The sequence below is a fragment of the Magallana gigas genome, chromosome 7, assembly GCF_963853765.1.
Source record: "Magallana gigas chromosome 7, xbMagGiga1.1, whole genome shotgun sequence".
NCBI lineage: Eukaryota > Metazoa > Mollusca > Bivalvia > Ostreida > Ostreidae > Magallana > Magallana gigas.
The window spans coordinates 8,604,322-8,623,429 of record NC_088859.1 but is presented as its reverse complement, the minus strand read 5'-3'; the positions used below and the strand labels follow the sequence as shown (position 1 = coordinate 8,623,429).

Sequence of the window (19,108 nt, the reverse complement as noted above, 5' to 3'; positions counted from 1 at the left end):
TACCCTCCTAAACAGGCACTATTTATATAGTGTTACCCGTTGCCAAGTGTGTTGCTAATGCTCAGGGTGATAGAGCGGATTATCAACTGCGTATAAATCAATCAGATTTCGGTATTTAACATGAAAGTGTATTAAAACGAATTGTTACATGCGCGTCAATTATGCGCGTACGGTTCGCCGTAGAATTCACATCATTTCTATACAAAAGAGTAAAAATTTCTCTGAAATTAAGACATTCAGTATAATAAAATAAATAGTGCCTGATTGGGAGGATAACAGTTGAAACTGAAATTGGCGCTTCGCGTCGGTTTACAATGGTTTTCTCGGGGTGTCAATTTCAACAGTTACCCTCCCAAACAGGCACTATCTATATAGTGTTACTCATTGCCAAGTGTGTTGCTAACGCTGAGATTAATAGAACGGATTATCAACTGTGTCTAAACCAATCAGATTACAGTATTTAACATGAAAGTATAATAAAATAAATTGGTTATCATGTTTTTCCTAAATACATGCAAAAATTGTGGAATATATTTTATTTGTATTTATCTGTGTTAAGGAGATGAAGATGTTCTCCATGTGTTAAAAAATCGACAAATTGTGGGAGGGAGTCGGGCAGAGGACCACATGTCACGCTGCGCCATACAGGATGTGTTCGAGCTCCACCAGAACTCCCAGGCACCAGCTGCATTTTGTCAGCCTCTGTCTGAGGTAAGAACTGTGCACAACCTCACTGTCAGTTGCTGTCTGAGGTAAATACACACAACCTCACTGTCAGCCTCAGGCTGAGGTAAGAACCAAGTACCTGTACACTGTCAGCCTCTGTCTGAGGTAAGAACAATGCACAACCTCACCGCCAGTCTCTATCTTATGTAAGAACCAATCACATTCTCACTGTCAGCCTGTGGGTAAGAATTATGAACATACTGTCAGTCTCTGTGGTAAGAACCATAAACATATTAACTGTCAGCCCCTGCATGAGGTTGACCAATTCACAGATTCACTGTCACTCACTAATTTACTGTCAGGTAAGAACCAAGCAAAAATCCACTGTCAGACTCTGTCTTGAACCAATCAAGACAGAAGAGGTAAAAACAAACCACATTTCACTGTCAGTCTCTGTTTGAGGTAAGAGCCAATGCTCATGATTTTACATCTACCTCTATCCAAGCTGATACTGAATTTATATGTAGTTATTATTGCATGAACTCATTAATTGAAATCAAGGGGTTTAACTTGACAGAGAATTTTTTCAGCCTGAAAGTGAAGAAGAGATTAAAGAAATTAAGAAACCTAAATCCTATTCCACCACTATTGGAAGGAACTATGTTCTTGTAGGTCAAACTCCACCAGCTATTAGAATGTAAGTTTACTTTTGATTATGATATAATTATGCAACCTATAGCAGTATTGAGTTTCAGATACTAATTTTTAAAAAAAAAACAACAACAATTCTGTACATTGATTTGTCAAAAATAGTCAAAAGTTTTTGCATAAAAAGAAAATATATAAGCACAGTTTAATTCCATTTTCTTCATTAGAAAACAATTTGCGGAAATGGTAAAATTTAATAAGAAGCAAACAATGGAGGAGTTTGCTGAAGAGATTTTGAGATCTTCCCCTGATGAAAGGAGGGACTTGTTGAAATCCTATTACACACATGTACATCCTGATGTTTCTCCAGTCTTCCAGGAAGCATCGGTTACCACAACGCCAAAATGTACCGCAAAGAAAGGTTAAAAATTTGGAATTAATAATTAGAAATTTAGGTTCAAAAATAAAAAAAAATAGACTCAAAAATGGTTGAAAATGTAGAGTCAAAAATGGGTTAGAAATTGAAAAGAGAAATGGAGGTAGTGTCTGTGAATTTTTGACATGATAGAGGCAACATTTGATTTGAACAGAATATTTGCATTTGATTTCAGTCATTTTGCAATTAAAATATTGATTTTTACTTTTACTTAATTAGTCTAAGAAGGTACCTAACATCTTTTATTATATCAACAGGTAATAGTTCTACAGCTGAGAGACAGAAAAGAAAAAAGAAAGCCCACATTCTTGGTGATGCAATCAAAGTATCCCCCAAACCAACAGCAACCAGTTTATTAGAGAAAGAGAAATGTGATCGGAGAGACGTGAAGAGATCACAGCCAGCCACAGAAGTGAAGAAAAATAAAACACCGTTATTTGTTCCAAGTTATGTCAATGAAGAAACTTTAATGGAAACATCCCCTGACTCGTTTGAGATCAGTACAGACGATCTCCTGCAAGAAATATACAATCAAAAAGAGGAAACAGCAGCCAATGAGAAAGAAGAAACAGAAATGAAACAAGAGAAAGAAGGACCAAACACATCTGTTTTGGATGAACTCTTTTCACCATCCTTGATGGACAGGATCAAACGAAAACCCGCTCCCAAGAAAGGTGTTCAGAAAAAAACGGGGTCAGATGACCTATTTTCAGATTCCTCTTCAGCCAAAGAAGACATCGAGGAGGTGATTCGACCAGACAATACACTAAAGGACGACGACTTCGACTGTTTCTCTGATCCGTCAAGGAAAAAAAGGAAAAACTCAAAAGCCCAAATGATTGTGTCTAGACTAATAAAAGAAAGTGAGGACGCATACAATCAGCTACCAGTGGTTCCCATTGGAAGTGACCTTGATGAGGTGGACTCTTGTGATAGATCACCAAGTCGCTTCTAACTGTGTGGGGGTGGGGGGGTGGTTCCCATTGGAAGTGACCTTGATGAGGTGGACTCTTGTGATAGATCACCAAGTCTCTTCTAACTGTGTGGGGGTGGGGGGGTGGTTCCCATTGGAAGTGACCTTGATGAGGTGGACTTTTGTGATAGATCACCAAGTCTCTTCTAACTGTGTGGGGGTGGGGGTGTGGTTCCCATTGGAAGTGAACTTGTAGAGATGGAATCTTACAAATGCATGATAAGTCCCCTAGTTTTTTCTAACAGGGCCAGACAGTAAAGTGTGTTGGGTGGGGAAGTTGGATAAGAGAAAATTCTGTGATTTGCGAGAATTTTAATATTTTCAACCTTACTGGCCTAAGACCAATTCTTGCAAAGTACCTTTTCTGCTAGTGCACTGTTACATCATTTTATCAAAACATAAAATCATATTTTGAAAAAATAGCCCAATAATGCACTGCCAAGAAATGGTACCTGGTCTTTTGCCATTGTGGTTTCAAAATTTAGTTGTTTGTTTTATAATTTTATTAATGATTTTGTTGTTTTAATGCTGCCAATTTTACTTTAATGAGTTGATAAAGAATGCAGAAGCTTTACAAGAAAAGCACTTCAATTTTAATGATCGTATGTAATTTTAGCTTCTTTAAATCTTATATAGAAGATCCTGAACTTTATAATGCATTTATATTTTTATTTTCATTCACAAGGATGATGGGGAACCAGTATTATCAATTTATGCTGAAATAGTAAACTGTTATGTTGCTTCAAAAATATATTGACATTACAGTTAAGTGAAACATATTTTGTTTGTCATTTTTATCATTTAAGACATTACACTAAATTTTGCTTCTAAATAATATAATTACAATGCAAAAATTTTTTCTGTTGGGTTTGTGATTGTTCATATTAATATCTTGTTCTGTGTGGGTTCAATTATATATATACATGTATTTACTATCTTTTTATTAATGTTGTTAATTTCCTTATACATGTTATATTAAACATACCCCAATTAAGATATATGATAAGGTGCAGATTTAATTTTTTGAAGTGTTTTCTGATGTCTAGAAAAGATTTTCTGATATCAGAAAATGATTTCCTGATATCAAAAGTGATATTCTAATATCAGAAATTCGAAATTTTGATGTTAATAATTAATGAACATCAATTTTCTGATATGATAAAAAATAATTTTCTGATAATGGAGGTTCGTATATATGATTGGCGAAGAGCCTTCACAAAAATATTGAATACTCTCTTTACCTGTAGATAACTGCTGAACTAAGTGCGTGATTTGCATTCTAAAATTTGTTGTTTTTTCAGATTTTGGGAATATTAATATTTTTAAAGAAAGATTTATACAAGAGTTCTTGATTATTTTTTGTTATATTCAAGTTCGGGTTTCCTTGGGATCTGTTTGCATGCACCTATTTGGGAACATGCATCTACAGGTTCGTAACACATTTGTGGCGGGAAGATAAAGATGCATCACAGGGAGCAGCCATTAAGGTGGAAAGTCCTTAAAGCTGATATAAAAAAATCATCTTATGACATCAAGAATTCAACTTTCTAATAATAGAAAAGGTTTTTTGATATATATATATATATATATATATATATATATATATATATATATATATATATATATATATCAAAAAACCTTTTCTATTATTAGAAAGTTGAATTCTTGATGTCATAAGATGATTTTTTTATATCAGCTATATATATATATATATATATATATATATATATATATATATATATATATATATATATATATATATATATATATATATATATATATATATATATATATATATATATATATATATATATATATATATATATCAGTAAGTCAGTTTCTCAATGCAAGCCATTTTATATATAAAGGATTTGAGTTCTTGATATCGAAATTTAAAAAAAGAGTATCCAATTCCAAGCTTTTTGCTGATATTATTACTAGTAATTTCTAGTATCAAAAGGTTGAGCTGAACTTTTTATGATATTAAATTTTTTTTGTATATCATGTATTCAAATTGTTGATATCAAAAATTCAAATTATTGATATAAAAAAATATTGATATCAAATTATTAATATCAAAAAATTCTTCCAAAATTGGCGCTTCATTAATATCTGTTCCTCAACCTCCAACACTAAACCTTGTTAAAAGTGGGCAGAAGGGAAGTTACATACTGTATATGGTACATGTATTTTAAAGAACAATATACTAGTTTATTGTCCTTTACAAAAATTTAGATTATTGAGAATCAAAATTTGTAGTGATAATGTAATTATATTTAAAGAAAAGGGTATTTGACATTGCTTTTAGTCCGTTTATCGATTAACTTAAGGATGTTTTTTAACACATATTTGGTTTTTCCCCTTCACTTTAAACGTCAACATGTTAAAGCAATACCTTGAATGATATATATGATATGATATGATATGATGTGATATAGATAAGTTCTCTGTTTAGTCGGGTCAGTCCGATGAGTGATTCACACAGTAATAAACATAGGTGCTTGAGGACAGGACCGACCCTCCCCCTTCCATCCCCCCCCCCCCCAATTATAAAGACCCCCGGGACTTTCTCTTATTTAAAATTAAATTATCCTTTTATGACATATTTCTAATTTATTCATTCATTGCCCAAAATTACCTAAAACAAAGATTTAAAAAAAATCAGACCCTCTGTGTATATAATTCAAGACCTTCTTATTATATATGTAGAGGGTCTGATTTTTAAAAAAAATTGTTTGTTTTTGTTAATTTTGTGCAATGAATGTATAAATTAGATTAGAAATATGTCCTGAAAGGATAATTTAATAAAAAAAAATGTGGTAATAAACTGCTGCACCAAATGAATTATATATAAACGTTTATTATACATGCAGTAAAAGTAACGCCTCTCGTATAGATTAACAGCGCAGGAAACCCAGAACAAATACGGAGGTGAAGCAATTAGTTCTTCCGAGAAATCTCGAGAAAGCATTTTTTTTTAAAGAAAAAAAATACCGCGGAAATACTATGCTTTGTCGCAGAAAACTTGCGGGTACATGTAATTGGAACTACGAACTTGATATCAATCCATGTATTTTACCGAATGTCAAACTATATTTTATGAATACCGATATATATCTAGCATAGATTTTGGATATCTAACTAAAAATCTTACTGATGTATTTTCATTCTATTATGAATTACTAGAGTCTATTAATATCCAAATGTTTGTCTAAAGGTATCTTTTTTCGATATTATAGTATCCATTTGAACTTTGGGTATTCAACTAAAATCAAACTGTACATTTTTCACCGATAATTTTAAGCATGAAATTGTAACGTGAAGTTGTGGATAGAAAATTGTTATTTGAGAAATCTTTGATTTTAAACTTTTAGTATAACATATTCTCTGAATGATTCTTTTAGCAATATGCTAGTATCTTTCGTACATATAATATGACAACTCTTCTCTGTTTCTACAATTATTTTAGAATTTTACTTTTTTTTCTGAAAAAAAAAATGCTGAATTAAATCTTCTGTAGGACCTACGAACATTATGGAGTTATATTATACAGTGACCTTGCATCATTAGAGCTAGGATCAACACTAACGCCTATAAATTAATGTATGATTGGATTTCTTTAAGGATTATGGGCGGGTCCCCTAAAGTCGGCATCATATATCAACTTTATCCATATTTATTAGTGTATTAAATGATTATTGCGTTGCATCTGTGAGGTCATTTTTTAAAGGTTTGATTAAATATATAAATCTGTTCATAGTTGATAATTGGTTTAAACTCTATTATAATATATTGCTAGATTCTTGGAAATAAGATTCGAGACGCAAAAATTCCCTATATGATTTAATATATTTTAGATACCGGAGCAAGAATTTATGGAGATAAGATAAGGGATGTACATCCCCCCCCCCATTATTTTTTTTTAAAAATCAAAGCATTTAACAAATAAGTTACATTGAGGATAGTCTGATCTCCGCTTCTTCGATCGATAATTCCTGAAACTCTCGCAACGGCCGTGCGTTCTTTCGATACTCCTCTGTTACTATCCTCATAATTATACCCGTTGTTTCGAGTGATTTATCGAAAACTAAAACGAAAGACAAATGCATCATAGGTCGATCCCCAGAATCAAGGGGAAGCTAGATTTTATAACATCGACTCTGTCCTAATCATGTTGTATTTAAAAAAAAAACACCCAGTTACACCAAAGATATGGGAAGCAAATCTAATAATATTGATTTTATAAAATATAGATGGCGCGGAATGAGAGCTCGGAGAAAGCCCCCGTACCGCTGGTAAGAATTTAAGCAGCAAATATTCAAACAATAATTAAAGTTTAGACAGCCTGCAACGTGGATCGATGGACAGAAACACTATAGCGCCAGATAGACGAGGCGCTGCCTTATCATTGTAGACAGATGTGGCTTTATATAGAAATTAAACCGAATTCGAAATCTCTGAAACATTGATAGCGTTGTGCAATAGACAGCACAGAATATGCGAAATACATGTTTATTGATTTTTGAATTAATTATATGTATTGATGGGGTATGTTCTTCAAGGTAACTTAATGTACACCCCGAAGGTTGGAGCAACCTGATAGACTGATCAAATCACAAGATTCTGGGTCAATTGCGGAAAAGGCCTCTCTTTATTAAAGTAATTTAAGAACGTGTAAGGACTGGAAAAAAATGATGGGAGCGTACGATTGATTAAAGCCAGCAGATGAAATAACTGTTCATGCAACATTGATGTGCATTAGCATGCTGCTGGTAATAAGGGTGTAGGAGTCGGTGAAATAATATTAAACAAAACCAGGTTGATTTTCATCGGCTAAAAGTCATCTTGCCATCTTGCCCCGGCAATCAATAAAAAGAAATTTAAAAAAAACCAAAAACTTACTTAGATTTAAGGAAAACTGTCTGAATTCACGATTTTTGATATATTGGTATTTGTGTCTGTTTTTGTTATATATTTTTTATCTGATTCTGTCATTGTGACCAACCAGTGCTAGCTGTCGCCTGCTCCGTCAGAGAAGTATTGATCCGTCGTACGACTGCCAAAGAGAGAGAGAAACACTGAAAAACGGATGACGAAAAAGCCTCTCTTTGATTTGGAATATTTTTCATCAATGGATGAGCATTTTGCGGTGTTTTTGGTACATTTCACTGGGTAACACGGAGTACGAGTGGAGGGGCTGTACTGCGATGTCTAAGCGGACCATCACTTGCGTCAGCATGTCACTACAGTCGGTTTGAGGTTCGTGCTATTATACATTCTATGGCTTCTTTAATCAAACCATTCTATAAAACAACACTTTATTAAGCAAATGTAGGAGCACTCTCATTTCTAGAGAAAACTTTTATGTATACTAAAATATATTATATGAACGTGGATTTGTGTTTTAAATAGCGAGTTATGGAACACATGCTCTGAGAGTTTTATGTATTACTTAGAGTCTACAAGCACATTTTTATATATATTGTCTTCCTTTTTCCACGTGTTTATGTCGTGGTCGAAGTTTTTAGGAACCATTGCTTGATTATGTAAGCAGAAAGTCGGTTTTCTTAGAAAACGTTAATAATTAGAGTCAATATTCAACAGTCTATTACAGTTAAAGTACAATAAAATACATATTTAATCATGGACTCGAATAGAGTGCCTTTGGTTAGTTTCTAGCTACACTAAATTCAAAATAACTAAAACGGTCTCAGGGACAGCCATAGCTGAAGGTTTTACTTCATTACGTAGAACAATGTAAAAGCATTCTCTTTGATAAGTAAGTAAGTATATAAGTAAATTAAAAGTCCCTCCACCCCTCCACCCCACCCCCAAAAAAACCAAAGAACAAAATAAAAAATAAACCCAATCTTGCCGATAAAAGCACCTATGAAAAGGCGTTTTTATGAACACACACAAGAAAAAAAAGTTACAGGTCCTGTCATATGACTTACAGACTATTGTCTTTTCTGGACAAGAAATTTATTCTTGTTTCTGTAAAATCACATCAAAAGTAAGCTGTCGATATAGGCGCACAGAATTGTTGTCCAAAATGACTATCAGAAAAATGATACATCCGAGTTCTTACAATTTTTCCTACAATCCCTCCATATAAGTGGCGATAAAATGTTCTTAGAATTATGATAATGTTGGGAAAAAATTGCTTGACAATCATTTAAAAAAAAAAAATAAGTTTTAAAAAGTTTAAACAATCATCAACCAGTGTTCGTTATTACAAATGTTGTAACTAGTGTTTATAATTACATGTACCTATGTTGCAAGCAGTGTTCATAATTACCCTTGTTGGAACCAGAGTTTATAAGTTTTTATGAAGTAAATAGTATACGTGATAATCAATGTTGTAACCATTGTTCGTAATTACCTATGTTTTAACTGTTTATTATTACCTATGTTGTAAACGTAACAAGTGTGTATCATCTGTGTTGTATCAAGTGTTTATAATTACCTACATGTATGTTGTAACTAGTGTTCGTAATTATATTTGTTGTAACAAGTGTATATCACCTAGTATGTTGTTACAAGTGTTTATAATTACCTACATGTATGTTGTAACTAGTGTTGATAATTACCTATGTTGTAACAAGTGTGTATTACTTATGTTGTAACAAGTGTGTATTACCAATGTTGTAGCAACTGTTTATAATAACCTACATGTATGTTGTAACTAGTGTTCATAATTACCTATGTTGTAACAAGTGTGTATTACCTATGTTGTAACTAGTGTTCATAATTACCTATGTTGTAATAAGTGTGTATTATTTATGTTGTAACATATGTGTATTACCTATGTTGTAACAAGTGTTTATAAAAACCTACATGTATGTTGTAACTAGTGTTCATAATTACCTATGTTTTAACCAGTATTTAAAAAAAAAACCTATGTTGTTACCACTATTTATAATCACCTATATTGTATCCAATGTTCATAATCGCTATGTTGTAAATAGTGTTCATATTTACCTATGTTGCAATCATTATTCATAAATTCTAATGTTTTGATCTGTGTTTATACTTACCAGTGTTGCAACCGGTGAAAGTATACGAACCTGTTAGTAAAAAACACATGAGAAAATTGTAGTCTAAAAAAACAATTGCTTCTATTGATAAAAGAGTGTATTTCATAAATATACTGGTTACATTAACGCCATTACCAAACTTTGCTAAGACTGTTGAAATTGCATCAAAAGGGCACCCAATTGTTTTGAAGACAACAAACAGTCAAGTTGTTATTTATTGATAGACATTTTTTAAAAAAGAAATACAAGTTGTCATGTTGTTTATCTTGATTTGACTATAAACTGACTATAATTTGACTTTAATCTATGATTGACTATAAACTGACTATGATTGACTATAAACTGACTATGATTGACTATAAACTGACTATGATTGACTATAAACTGACTATGATTGACTATAATTTGACTTTAAACTGACTATGATTTGACTTTAAACTGACTATGATTTGACTATAAATCTGATATTTTAAAAAAAGAAAAGAAAAATTGACATGAAATTAATGGATTAACACACAATATTGTTTCAAAAATCTAAGTAACAAATGCTTTTGATTAAAATTCGAGAAAGAAGTGTTTTATAACTAGAGTACCAGTGTAAGGATAAAATTAATACAATCACTTCGTAACACCTGTCATTAGACACCGAGATACACCCTCTCACACCCACGTTTCCCATCCTTCCTGTAAAGTCCTTGGTAAATGACACTTCTATATATAAAGATGATCTTTATAGTAACAGGCACTTGACACGATATAAAACAATACTAAAACTGCAAAATCATTTTACAACATATCAGATAGTATACACTTTACTTTCACACTTTGGATAAGAAACTGTTGTTTAAATTGTTTTTTTTAATGGTGTGAATACACCGTTTCTCCGGTTTAATAAATTGCCTTGTTTGGGGTAAATCACAGAGTTCAGGATAGTATATGATATGATTAGTAACTAGATAGTATTAATCAATACACCAGCTAACAACGTATATTTTGTAAGCCGACGATTACACGGTCGAAACAAATGCCTGTATACGTTGACGTAACAGGCATTATCTGGAATCACCAAACCTTTTAATAAATTAACATTGAAATCCCGACTTGACCTTCGTTCTACGACACAAGTTACAAAACGTCGGGCTAGGACATGACGGCGTTATCCTCGGCTGATATGAAAGTAATTTTCCAAAGAATGAGACAATTTCCGATCTTGTCCGATTAGTACGCAATCAATGTAGACTCCGGCGTTCTATTTCTGTACAAGAGGAGATATCTGAGATTGTCCTTTATCTGTACGAGATTTTCAAAATTACATACGGTGCTTATATGTATAAAGGATTACATGTAAACACACGAACCTGAAGACTAAAAACATATTCTGGTCGAAAAAAAGGAGAAATATTTAAGTATATTTTGTGGGTCCAGTTTGGTCCCCAGTTAAATTTTTTTTAACCAGTATGTTAATAGTCACTAAAACAGTAACAAAATATAGCCTTGCTTTGAGATATTTACCCTTTCTTTAAGAAGATTGGGTTTTGCTCCCATAGATTTGTAATTGTCACGATTCCGTGTTTCTGCGTTGAATTGTTTTTTCATGATTTACAAGTCCTTGGCATTTCAAATAGCAAGGACATTTCGTAATAGATCTCATAAATAAATGTGCGATTTTTATTTGATAGGGGAGGTTTGGTTCCCATAAGGAATATACTGGTAGTTTCGTTGATAAAGTCTTTTGATTTTTCTCCAATAGATTTGTCGATAGATAGATTGTGTAACAATTATCCTTGAGGTGCGTTATTTGTTTACTCCCCGAGTTGCGGAAATGAAGCCGATAAGGTTGCAGTTGGCGGCAAATTGGCTTATTACGCGACAAATATACTGTGACATTTCTGACCATCCGCCTGTCGCGCGGGTAAATACGGCGCGGCCCACGCCAAATCTGCCCTGCCCTCAGCAGGTGACCGCGATAAATTTCCGAAGACATTCAAACTCACGAAAATCAATACATTTCTGTAGACGATGCGGGCGTCAAACTCTCCTACACTCTTTCCGATATTAAACTGTGACGTCACAGAAGCGTGGGAGACCCTTAAGCTTGAGTTGAAAGTCAGTTCTTAATTTCTTTCCTACAAAACAAATTAACAAGCATTTTCCGGGAGATAGTGGGGAAATACATTTACTAATATATTTTCCATTCTCTATAGCAACTGATGACAAGCGACTTGCGTGGGTCGGGGCATCAGGTACTTGTCCTTATTTGTTCTCTCAGACGATACCAATTATTAGCTTATGGCTGACTTGCAGATAATAAGCTCTGAACTCGGAATCCCATCATGCAAGTTCAGCGTTTTATTAACTCATAAAAATACGTGAATCATATTTTTATCTTAATAAACACATGTGTGCTCTTTTGTGATTGACAACACATTGTTTCAGAGATACCTGTGAAAATTGAAAATGGTATTCCAAAGCTAAGTATTCGACGTCAGCGGTTCATCTTGGGAATTATTTCTGTCGCTCTAATTCTAACGTCAACCTGATATTATATAATTAAGGAAATCGATTTTAACATTGATGTATTTCTATGGAAATGGTTATTATCCAGTGCCTACTCAGTTTAATAATATGTTTGGTATAGAGTCCACATCGAAAACAAACGTCATAAGCTTCATATATTTAGCTTACCTGATTGAGGGCTCTACGTAACTCGTTGTAAGATTTACACGTCTGTTATTCTGTACGTCAAGACTTTGTTTGACGTTACTTATTTCGTCTAGCCATGGTGCCTGATTAAAAGCAGGCTGATATCCCCCACCATCTGTCCCCTCACCCCACCCCGCTTTCCTTACACCCGGAGACTGTAAGGAGAAGGGGTGGTTTTTAATCACACTGGATAAAAGGGAGCACAAATGATTTTGTATAATGAATTTTCAACACGTTGATCATAGAAACATAAGGTTTTATAGTTGAACGTATTTTTCGTAAACGTTGTTAGATGAAAGACAATTTTATGACTTACCTAAAGAACTAATGATGTGAAAAGATTTTATTATTACACATGTAAATGTATTTATATCTAGATACAAATTGACATAGTTAAACATAATAATGCACCGTTCCATTGGCGCCAAAGACACAACAATAAATACATGTATTTACTGTTTGCACGTCATATGCAGTACATGTAAAGTTAAAGTGTATTGATAAAGTAAAAGGAAAAAGTTCCAATGAACTCAGAATATATTACAAACATCTAAGATTTTAAGTCACGGTGGTGGTAATTAGAGGTCTATATTGAGACTTTGATTGATAAATATGTATATCAAAGTGTGTTGCCATTTTTGTCATAGTTTTTCGTATTAACAGCATAATTCCCTGACCCGTTATATGCTATATAATTGCAATATTACCAGGTGTATTTTACACACATTTACCGTGGATTTATTTAGACCTGTCTCTGCGCGTTTATACGCCAGTAGAACAGGATAGATATTTATAGTTGAAATGTCACTTGTTAAGTACTTGTGTAATCATCAAAATTATTCCGAAAGTAAAATCAGAAACATGTCTGTTTCAGAACACAAATAGATTGATTCTGCTACAGCAATATGGGAACTGAATCATTAAACACTTCAAAAGTTTGGCTTCACACCTTAATGTTGAGGAAATCTGAAAGAATATGAAACAGTTATGAAATATTCATACGTCTAGAGAGTTAATTGGATAAGGTAAAGACCGCGCCAACTACTGATGGCTAATTATCGCCGTATGAACGCAATCACAGTTTCTATAGAATTAGATTCTCTAGCTTATGGTCTGCTGCTCAAAAGAAATGTACGAATAAAGATGATATTTCAAATTAAAGTACATATTGGTGATTTCATGCAACGGTACAATCAATACTATAATTATGGTTATATCAAAGTTATACAACCACACAACAGAGAAGTAAATTCGACATTTCCTTCGGAGAGATTCAGCCTTTATATAAGGTCCTAATGATTGCATCTTTATCACAGCAGATATGGATCGGATGTAGAGACAAAATTCTGAATTGCATTTGTGTTTGATTTTTGATGTTTTATTCCTTGGTCAGACAACAGAATACGATGAAATTATTATTCTAGGAACCTGCGGTAATAATAGAAACACAACAGTTTGATGTAAAACTATTCTTTTTTACAGACACAGTCACAGAATGCCTCAAGGAAAGGACTTTACAGACACCGTATGTTAATTTGATATCAACACTTATATTAATTAACGAGAAGTTATCAGTATGATGAAAATTACACAACACGCGTCGCAAGAAAAAGATGATTTTTTTTCTTTTATAAGCGTTACACAATGTCCTTTTCATTTCCTTAGACAATGTAATTTCCTATCACCACTATAAAAAGGCATGACTAAAACGCTGACTATAATTATTGCGAAACGTGACTTTGATATTTTAGAACTTTAATTCCGGTTCCGGTCAGGCAGCGCCACCTTACGTCACCTTGAGTATTCTGGTGGCGGGAGTGGTAGGGGGCGTGGTCATTGTGGTGGCGGTTCTGTTCTGCTGTAAATGCTGTTCAGAGAGGTCAAAGTCAAAGCGGAGGTAAAGTATTATCTTCTTGAGGATACATTGAATTGATGGAATATGATATAAATCTAAAGATGTATGCGTATTAATTACATTACAATGCTCCTGAACAAGTGTTGTCATTTGAACGGCTGACACAAAATACATGTCCTAAAATGGGTTTTAAATGAAATAAAAAAAGCAGAAAATATTGTAATTTATTTTTCAAATTCAGAAGAATTTTTTTTTCAGATTTACTCTCAATGACTCCTTGCACATTACTGACATTGAAAGAAGTGTGACGTCACCAACCTCCAAATACGAAAATGCCCACTCTGACCTATTTTCAGATCCAAGCATTGGGTCAATAGAGGGGATTATTTCCAGTCCCCGGAACGAATTTCATCAAAAGTTATTATTTTACTTCTAATGTAAATGATAACGCAAAAGAGAATGTACAACATTAAAGACAAATTTGAAACTTTAAGAGACTGAATTTACATGTAAATCTATGTAATTTTCCTAAATACATTGGCTGTCAGGTATGATACCATTAACTAATGTATCGTTGCTGTTCAGTTAAAGTAGGTTTTAAATTGATATATTTTATGAATTTTAATTAAAACTGATTATATCACAGGGACACAGATCAACTCTTTTGTGAAGCATCCGAAACAACGAAACTCAAGTCTGATTTCGAGAAAGGTATAACCTGGTGATGTTATCACTGTTCTTAAACAGACTATAATTAATCTTAAAGTTAATAATTAATAATGACCCTTTCAACGCGACGTCAAAGATTAATGCACATTACATCAAAACTAAAAATATTCAATGCGTTCCTTTGAAATATGATTTGCAGAAGAATACAAAAACGACCTGGGTAATTTGGAGTACTCCAAAGAGGAACCAGTTTCTCCTTCAGAAGAACCAGTTAACGACAAAGCCTCCAGGCGAGTATCCTTCCAACTGGAAGATCTTCCGCCCAGTCAGCACCTGCGCAAAGGAAGGAGGTTTGATCAAACTGCTCGGTGACTGTGCCTTCCCATGATCCCTCTCTCTGCACAACTAATCATTGCCTCCTTATTGACATCCGGGTTTTTTTACCAACAGTGACGTCATACAGCCTGATGTTTCTCTTATATATCATTTTTTGTGTGTTTTGTGTGTCATTCAATTTGTTTTGACCGCGGGAACTCTGTTTGTTCTTTATTAACAAAATGAGACTAAACTGTGTGCGTGGTATATTGCATGTATTGGCATGGAATGTCGTGATGTGCTGTCATTCACTTGCACATAAGAACAGATGATCGATAAAAACTGAACACAGAGAGAAAACCATTCGCCCTCTATATATATATATATATAGCTTTGCAACAAAGAAGTTGTTGCAAGTACATGACATTGTATTTGTCAATGTTAAAAGCGGCATTTACATAATACTTCTATGACGCCCCGATCAGTGTGTTTTTTATCATACATATTAACTATACATAGATTGATCGTTTTGATATAGTGCAGTGTAAGGCAGAAATTATAACTTTAAGTAACGTTAATAGAAATCAAATCAAGAATTTGTGTATTTACCAGAAACAATAAGGAATTATTTAATTCAAAACCACAATCACATTTGTTCAGAAGTATAATTTCGTCATATAATGCTTTGTTAATAACGCGGTCTTGCGCACATTCGCACCACATGCATGATATAGGCTGCTGCTGATAAACCTCACAATTTGAAGCTATTACTGATACATGTATATCAAGAAACCTTGAGCAATTTGCGGATTCCACCACAAATTATTGACATTTACTTATATGCTTCAAGTTGTTACATGTAGCAATTACTGAAACACCACATGCTTTAAGGCTGTTAATTTTATTGCCACACTATTGTAAGTCTGTCTCTGAGTGGTACGGCCGCATTTGGTCGGCCATTACCTTTACTGCTATACGTTGAAGCTAGGCTGAATAACATCTCTAGGTAGGACGTGGAGAGGGAGATAACTCGGCAGTTTGATCACCTTTATCACATTGTGCCTACCCATGTTTATCTGCACCAACTCTGTAAACGTAGAGAGAGAGAGAGAGAGAGAGAGAGAGAGAGAGAGAGAGAGAGAGAGAGAGAGAGAGAGAGAGAGAGAGAGAGAGAGAGAGAGAGAGAGAGAGAGAGAGAGAGAGAGCTATTTGTTACTAAGTCTGCGTTTACAGAGTGAGTTTGTATTGTATGTGTAACTTAGTCCGACTAAATTGATAGTAATATTTTTTTTATACTTATGATAAACTATGCTTCCTATTGTATCAATTAACAAACAAAACCTTGTATTTTTTTTGTAATCACGACTTTTTTAATTTTCTATCAATTATGTTTATTTGTAATGAAACTACTTTTAATTTTTATAAATCACGTAAAATTTTATATTATATGGCAAATGGATACTAAATCTGAATTCGTATAAACAATGAATGAATTTTTATATAGGTATACCGATGGTGACTTTCATCATCTGAAAAGGTCAAGGATCGGGAAGATGACCCCACGCCAGTATTCCCTTGGAGACCGACATCCCGATTCTTCCACTGGACTTGGTCCTCTTGAAAAACCCCTCTCCGAAAAGGTTGACCTGGACATGGCTATCGAAGTTCTTCCGGTTCTTGCTAGATGTGTTGAAAACGAGGCTCGACCGGTACCGTTTAAAACCGAAGTGGCAGTAGAGATACATCAAAATCCCCAGGAGAGCATCCCCGTGAAAAGTCTACCGAAGCTGAAACCTTCCGTCTGTGAGAAGAAACAATGGCGCTTTAAGATGTATTCCCAGAGTCTAGACACGACGTCTTATGATGACGAATACAAGCAAGAGGGGAAGCGATCGAGGAGCTATCACGACATCGGGGACTACGACGTCTTACAGATCACCGAGTTCAAAGGACCATTCTTCAATACAGATTTCGATGCTATATCCGAGTTAGGGTCATCAAGCAGTAGCAAAGTTCGATATAACGATACAGGTAGTATTGAACAACTAAACGACGAAAACTTAGAAAGTTTGGAATTTTTCGAAGAATTTGAAATGGACACATTAAGAATTGATGATAGCGATGGTAATGAAACAATTAACGGTACGCAGAAATACAGAGAGTTGTGGAACCTGAGGACTACGTTTGAAGAGGAAGAGGAATGTAGTGATACTATCAGAATGGAGGATATGACGTCACCCGATCAGTCGCCCGAGACTGATGTTAAAAATATTTTTGATCCTCGCACAAGTCCAGACGGTGAAGCGAAAGGTAGCAAGATGGCTTCAGCTGATCCCGAACCTGCGAGGGAAATGATCCCAATGGTTGATAATCCCTCATCAGAAAAAAGACGCCAGACATATAAAAATATTCTCGAACGTCGAAGTGAACAACGTTCTGTTCACAGTTCACATAATACTGAAAACAGCTTTGACAGTGTTACAACAGCAGAGACTGATGGCGACCGATCGGACACCAGCCGACCGGAAGTGACGACAACTTCCTTTGAGTCGACGACTGATAACACAGACAGCACGACAGAGAGCCAAAACCACAAACTGATTCAGATGAAAGCTGACAGCGGCTACAAGTCGCTAGAAACTCAACACCCGTCAAATCTCTTCAAGAGAAACCACAGCACAGGTGAGATTGAAGAAGAAATCGTAGAGTTAGAACCAGTCAGTGAAAAAATCTTTGTTCACGCTCACTCCCTTCCAGAGAGCGGTACTTCCGGTGAACGCGCCTTTTTTGACAGGCGCACAGGCAAAACTGCCTCTCGAAAGAGACGAGAATATCGACGAGAGCGACAGATGGTACAAGTGTATGAAAGCATTAACGAACCCGAAAGTGATTCGAAATCTGACCAGCAATCAATTGATAGTATGAAAGTTACTTCCCCATCAAGCAAATTCTCGATGTTTTCTCGATTTTTTAAGTCAAATAAGGACCAAAAGGAAAAACAATATGCTACTCGTGACTACTCTATAGATGAAAAAACCAATAAAGTGTTTCAGGAATTTCTTAGGTTTGATCCAGCCTTAGAGAATAGATTCCGCTCGGCAAGCCAACCAAAAATACATGTACCCAAGCACAGACTACATAGAAAACACTCAGATGTGAAATACTTTGAAGACAGGCGAAGAGACAGACTGGCCCCAGACAAACGAAGTTTAAGTCTTGGTAGTGATAGTAGTGCCAGCTCCATTCGGAGACTGTCTCCACAGGACAGTATTGAAGAGGAAGACTATGAAGATATCCGAAAGGAGGAAGAAGAAAGCGCGGCACGTGATCCATTGTTACACTGCGCAGTATCCGGTCATGTGGTTCAGACATTTCCTCTTCCTGAGGAAGAAATCGGCGTAGAAGATGCGTAAAAGATTTTCCACAAAAAGTTTATCGTCTTACTTATTGATTCTCTAAAAATCGATTTCTATTGTTCTATGGTCTTGCATGTGTGTAAAAATCATTGGTGCAGATTACATCTCTGTAAAGTAGTTTGACTTGTAGAGATTAGAATGATGTTTTATGGTGCATTGAAGAACTAATTGTTCGTTATACAAATTTTGCCAAGGAACAATAATATTTATTGTAATTTTGACTTTTAAAACCAAGAATTATATTTTTACCGTGAATTTGTTGTTCACAATTTTATATACATGTACTACCTTCCCGTGCATTTGTTTCTTTTTTATACATTATCTTTCATAATTATTTTCTTTTCATATTTGATTTAAAAATTTTATCAATGAATAAATGTTGAACTCTTA

General features: G+C 34.4%; 2 protein-coding genes and 1 long non-coding RNA gene across 5 annotated transcripts in view; 2 read left to right on the top strand and 1 right to left on the bottom strand.

Annotated features, from left to right (window-relative positions):
• LOC105345402 (uncharacterized) overlaps positions 1-3,721 on the top strand; it is an 18,173-nt gene extending 14,452 nt beyond the window's left edge. For both annotated transcript variants that reach the window (XM_066067238.1, XM_066067239.1), the window contains 4 exons: positions 560-711; positions 1,257-1,363; positions 1,542-1,735; positions 2,008-3,721. In XM_066067238.1, coding sequence (XP_065923310.1) covers positions 560-711; positions 1,257-1,363; positions 1,542-1,735; positions 2,008-2,705 — 1,151 coding nt within the window. In that variant the 3' untranslated portion in view covers positions 2,706-3,721. The remainder of the gene's footprint in view (positions 1-559; positions 712-1,256; positions 1,364-1,541; positions 1,736-2,007) is intronic.
• Positions 1-11,434, bottom strand: part of LOC136270236 (uncharacterized) — a 14,191-nt gene extending 2,757 nt beyond the window's left edge. Inside the window, exons 1-2 of the long non-coding RNA XR_010707981.1 lie at positions 11,273-11,434; positions 9,761-9,790 (exon numbers count right to left, since the gene is read on the bottom strand). This is a non-coding gene — a long non-coding RNA (uncharacterized lncRNA). The remainder of the gene's footprint in view (positions 1-9,760; positions 9,791-11,272) is intronic.
• LOC105346384 (uncharacterized) lies at positions 7,655-19,108 on the top strand. 2 transcript variants are annotated; one of them, XM_011454925.4, is made up of 7 exons: positions 7,655-7,982; positions 13,946-13,988; positions 14,215-14,360; positions 14,577-14,735; positions 14,965-15,029; positions 15,187-15,337; positions 16,807-19,108. In XM_011454925.4, exons 2-7 carry the CDS (start codon positions 13,959-13,961, stop codon positions 18,713-18,715), a joined length of 2,460 nt encoding a protein of 819 aa, XP_011453227.3. In that variant the 5' UTR covers positions 7,655-7,982; positions 13,946-13,958; the 3' UTR covers positions 18,716-19,108. The 2 variants fall into 2 exon arrangements, with proteins under 2 accessions (XP_011453227.3, XP_011453228.3); XM_011454926.4 differs by having other exon boundaries at positions 7,659-7,982; positions 15,187-15,277.

Excerpts from the sequence above, each read along its gene's own strand:
- LOC105346384 (XM_011454925.4), top strand. The coding sequence starts at position 13,959 with ATGCCTCAAGGAAAGGACTTTACAGACACC. Across the intron at positions 14,361-14,576 it reads AGGTCAAAGTCAAAGCGGAG|ATTTACTCTCAATGACTCCT; the intron begins GTAAAGTATTAT and ends TTTTTTTTTCAG. Across the intron at positions 15,338-16,806 it reads CACCTGCGCAAAGGAAGGAG|GTATACCGATGGTGACTTTC; the intron begins GTTTGATCAAAC and ends ATTTTTATATAG.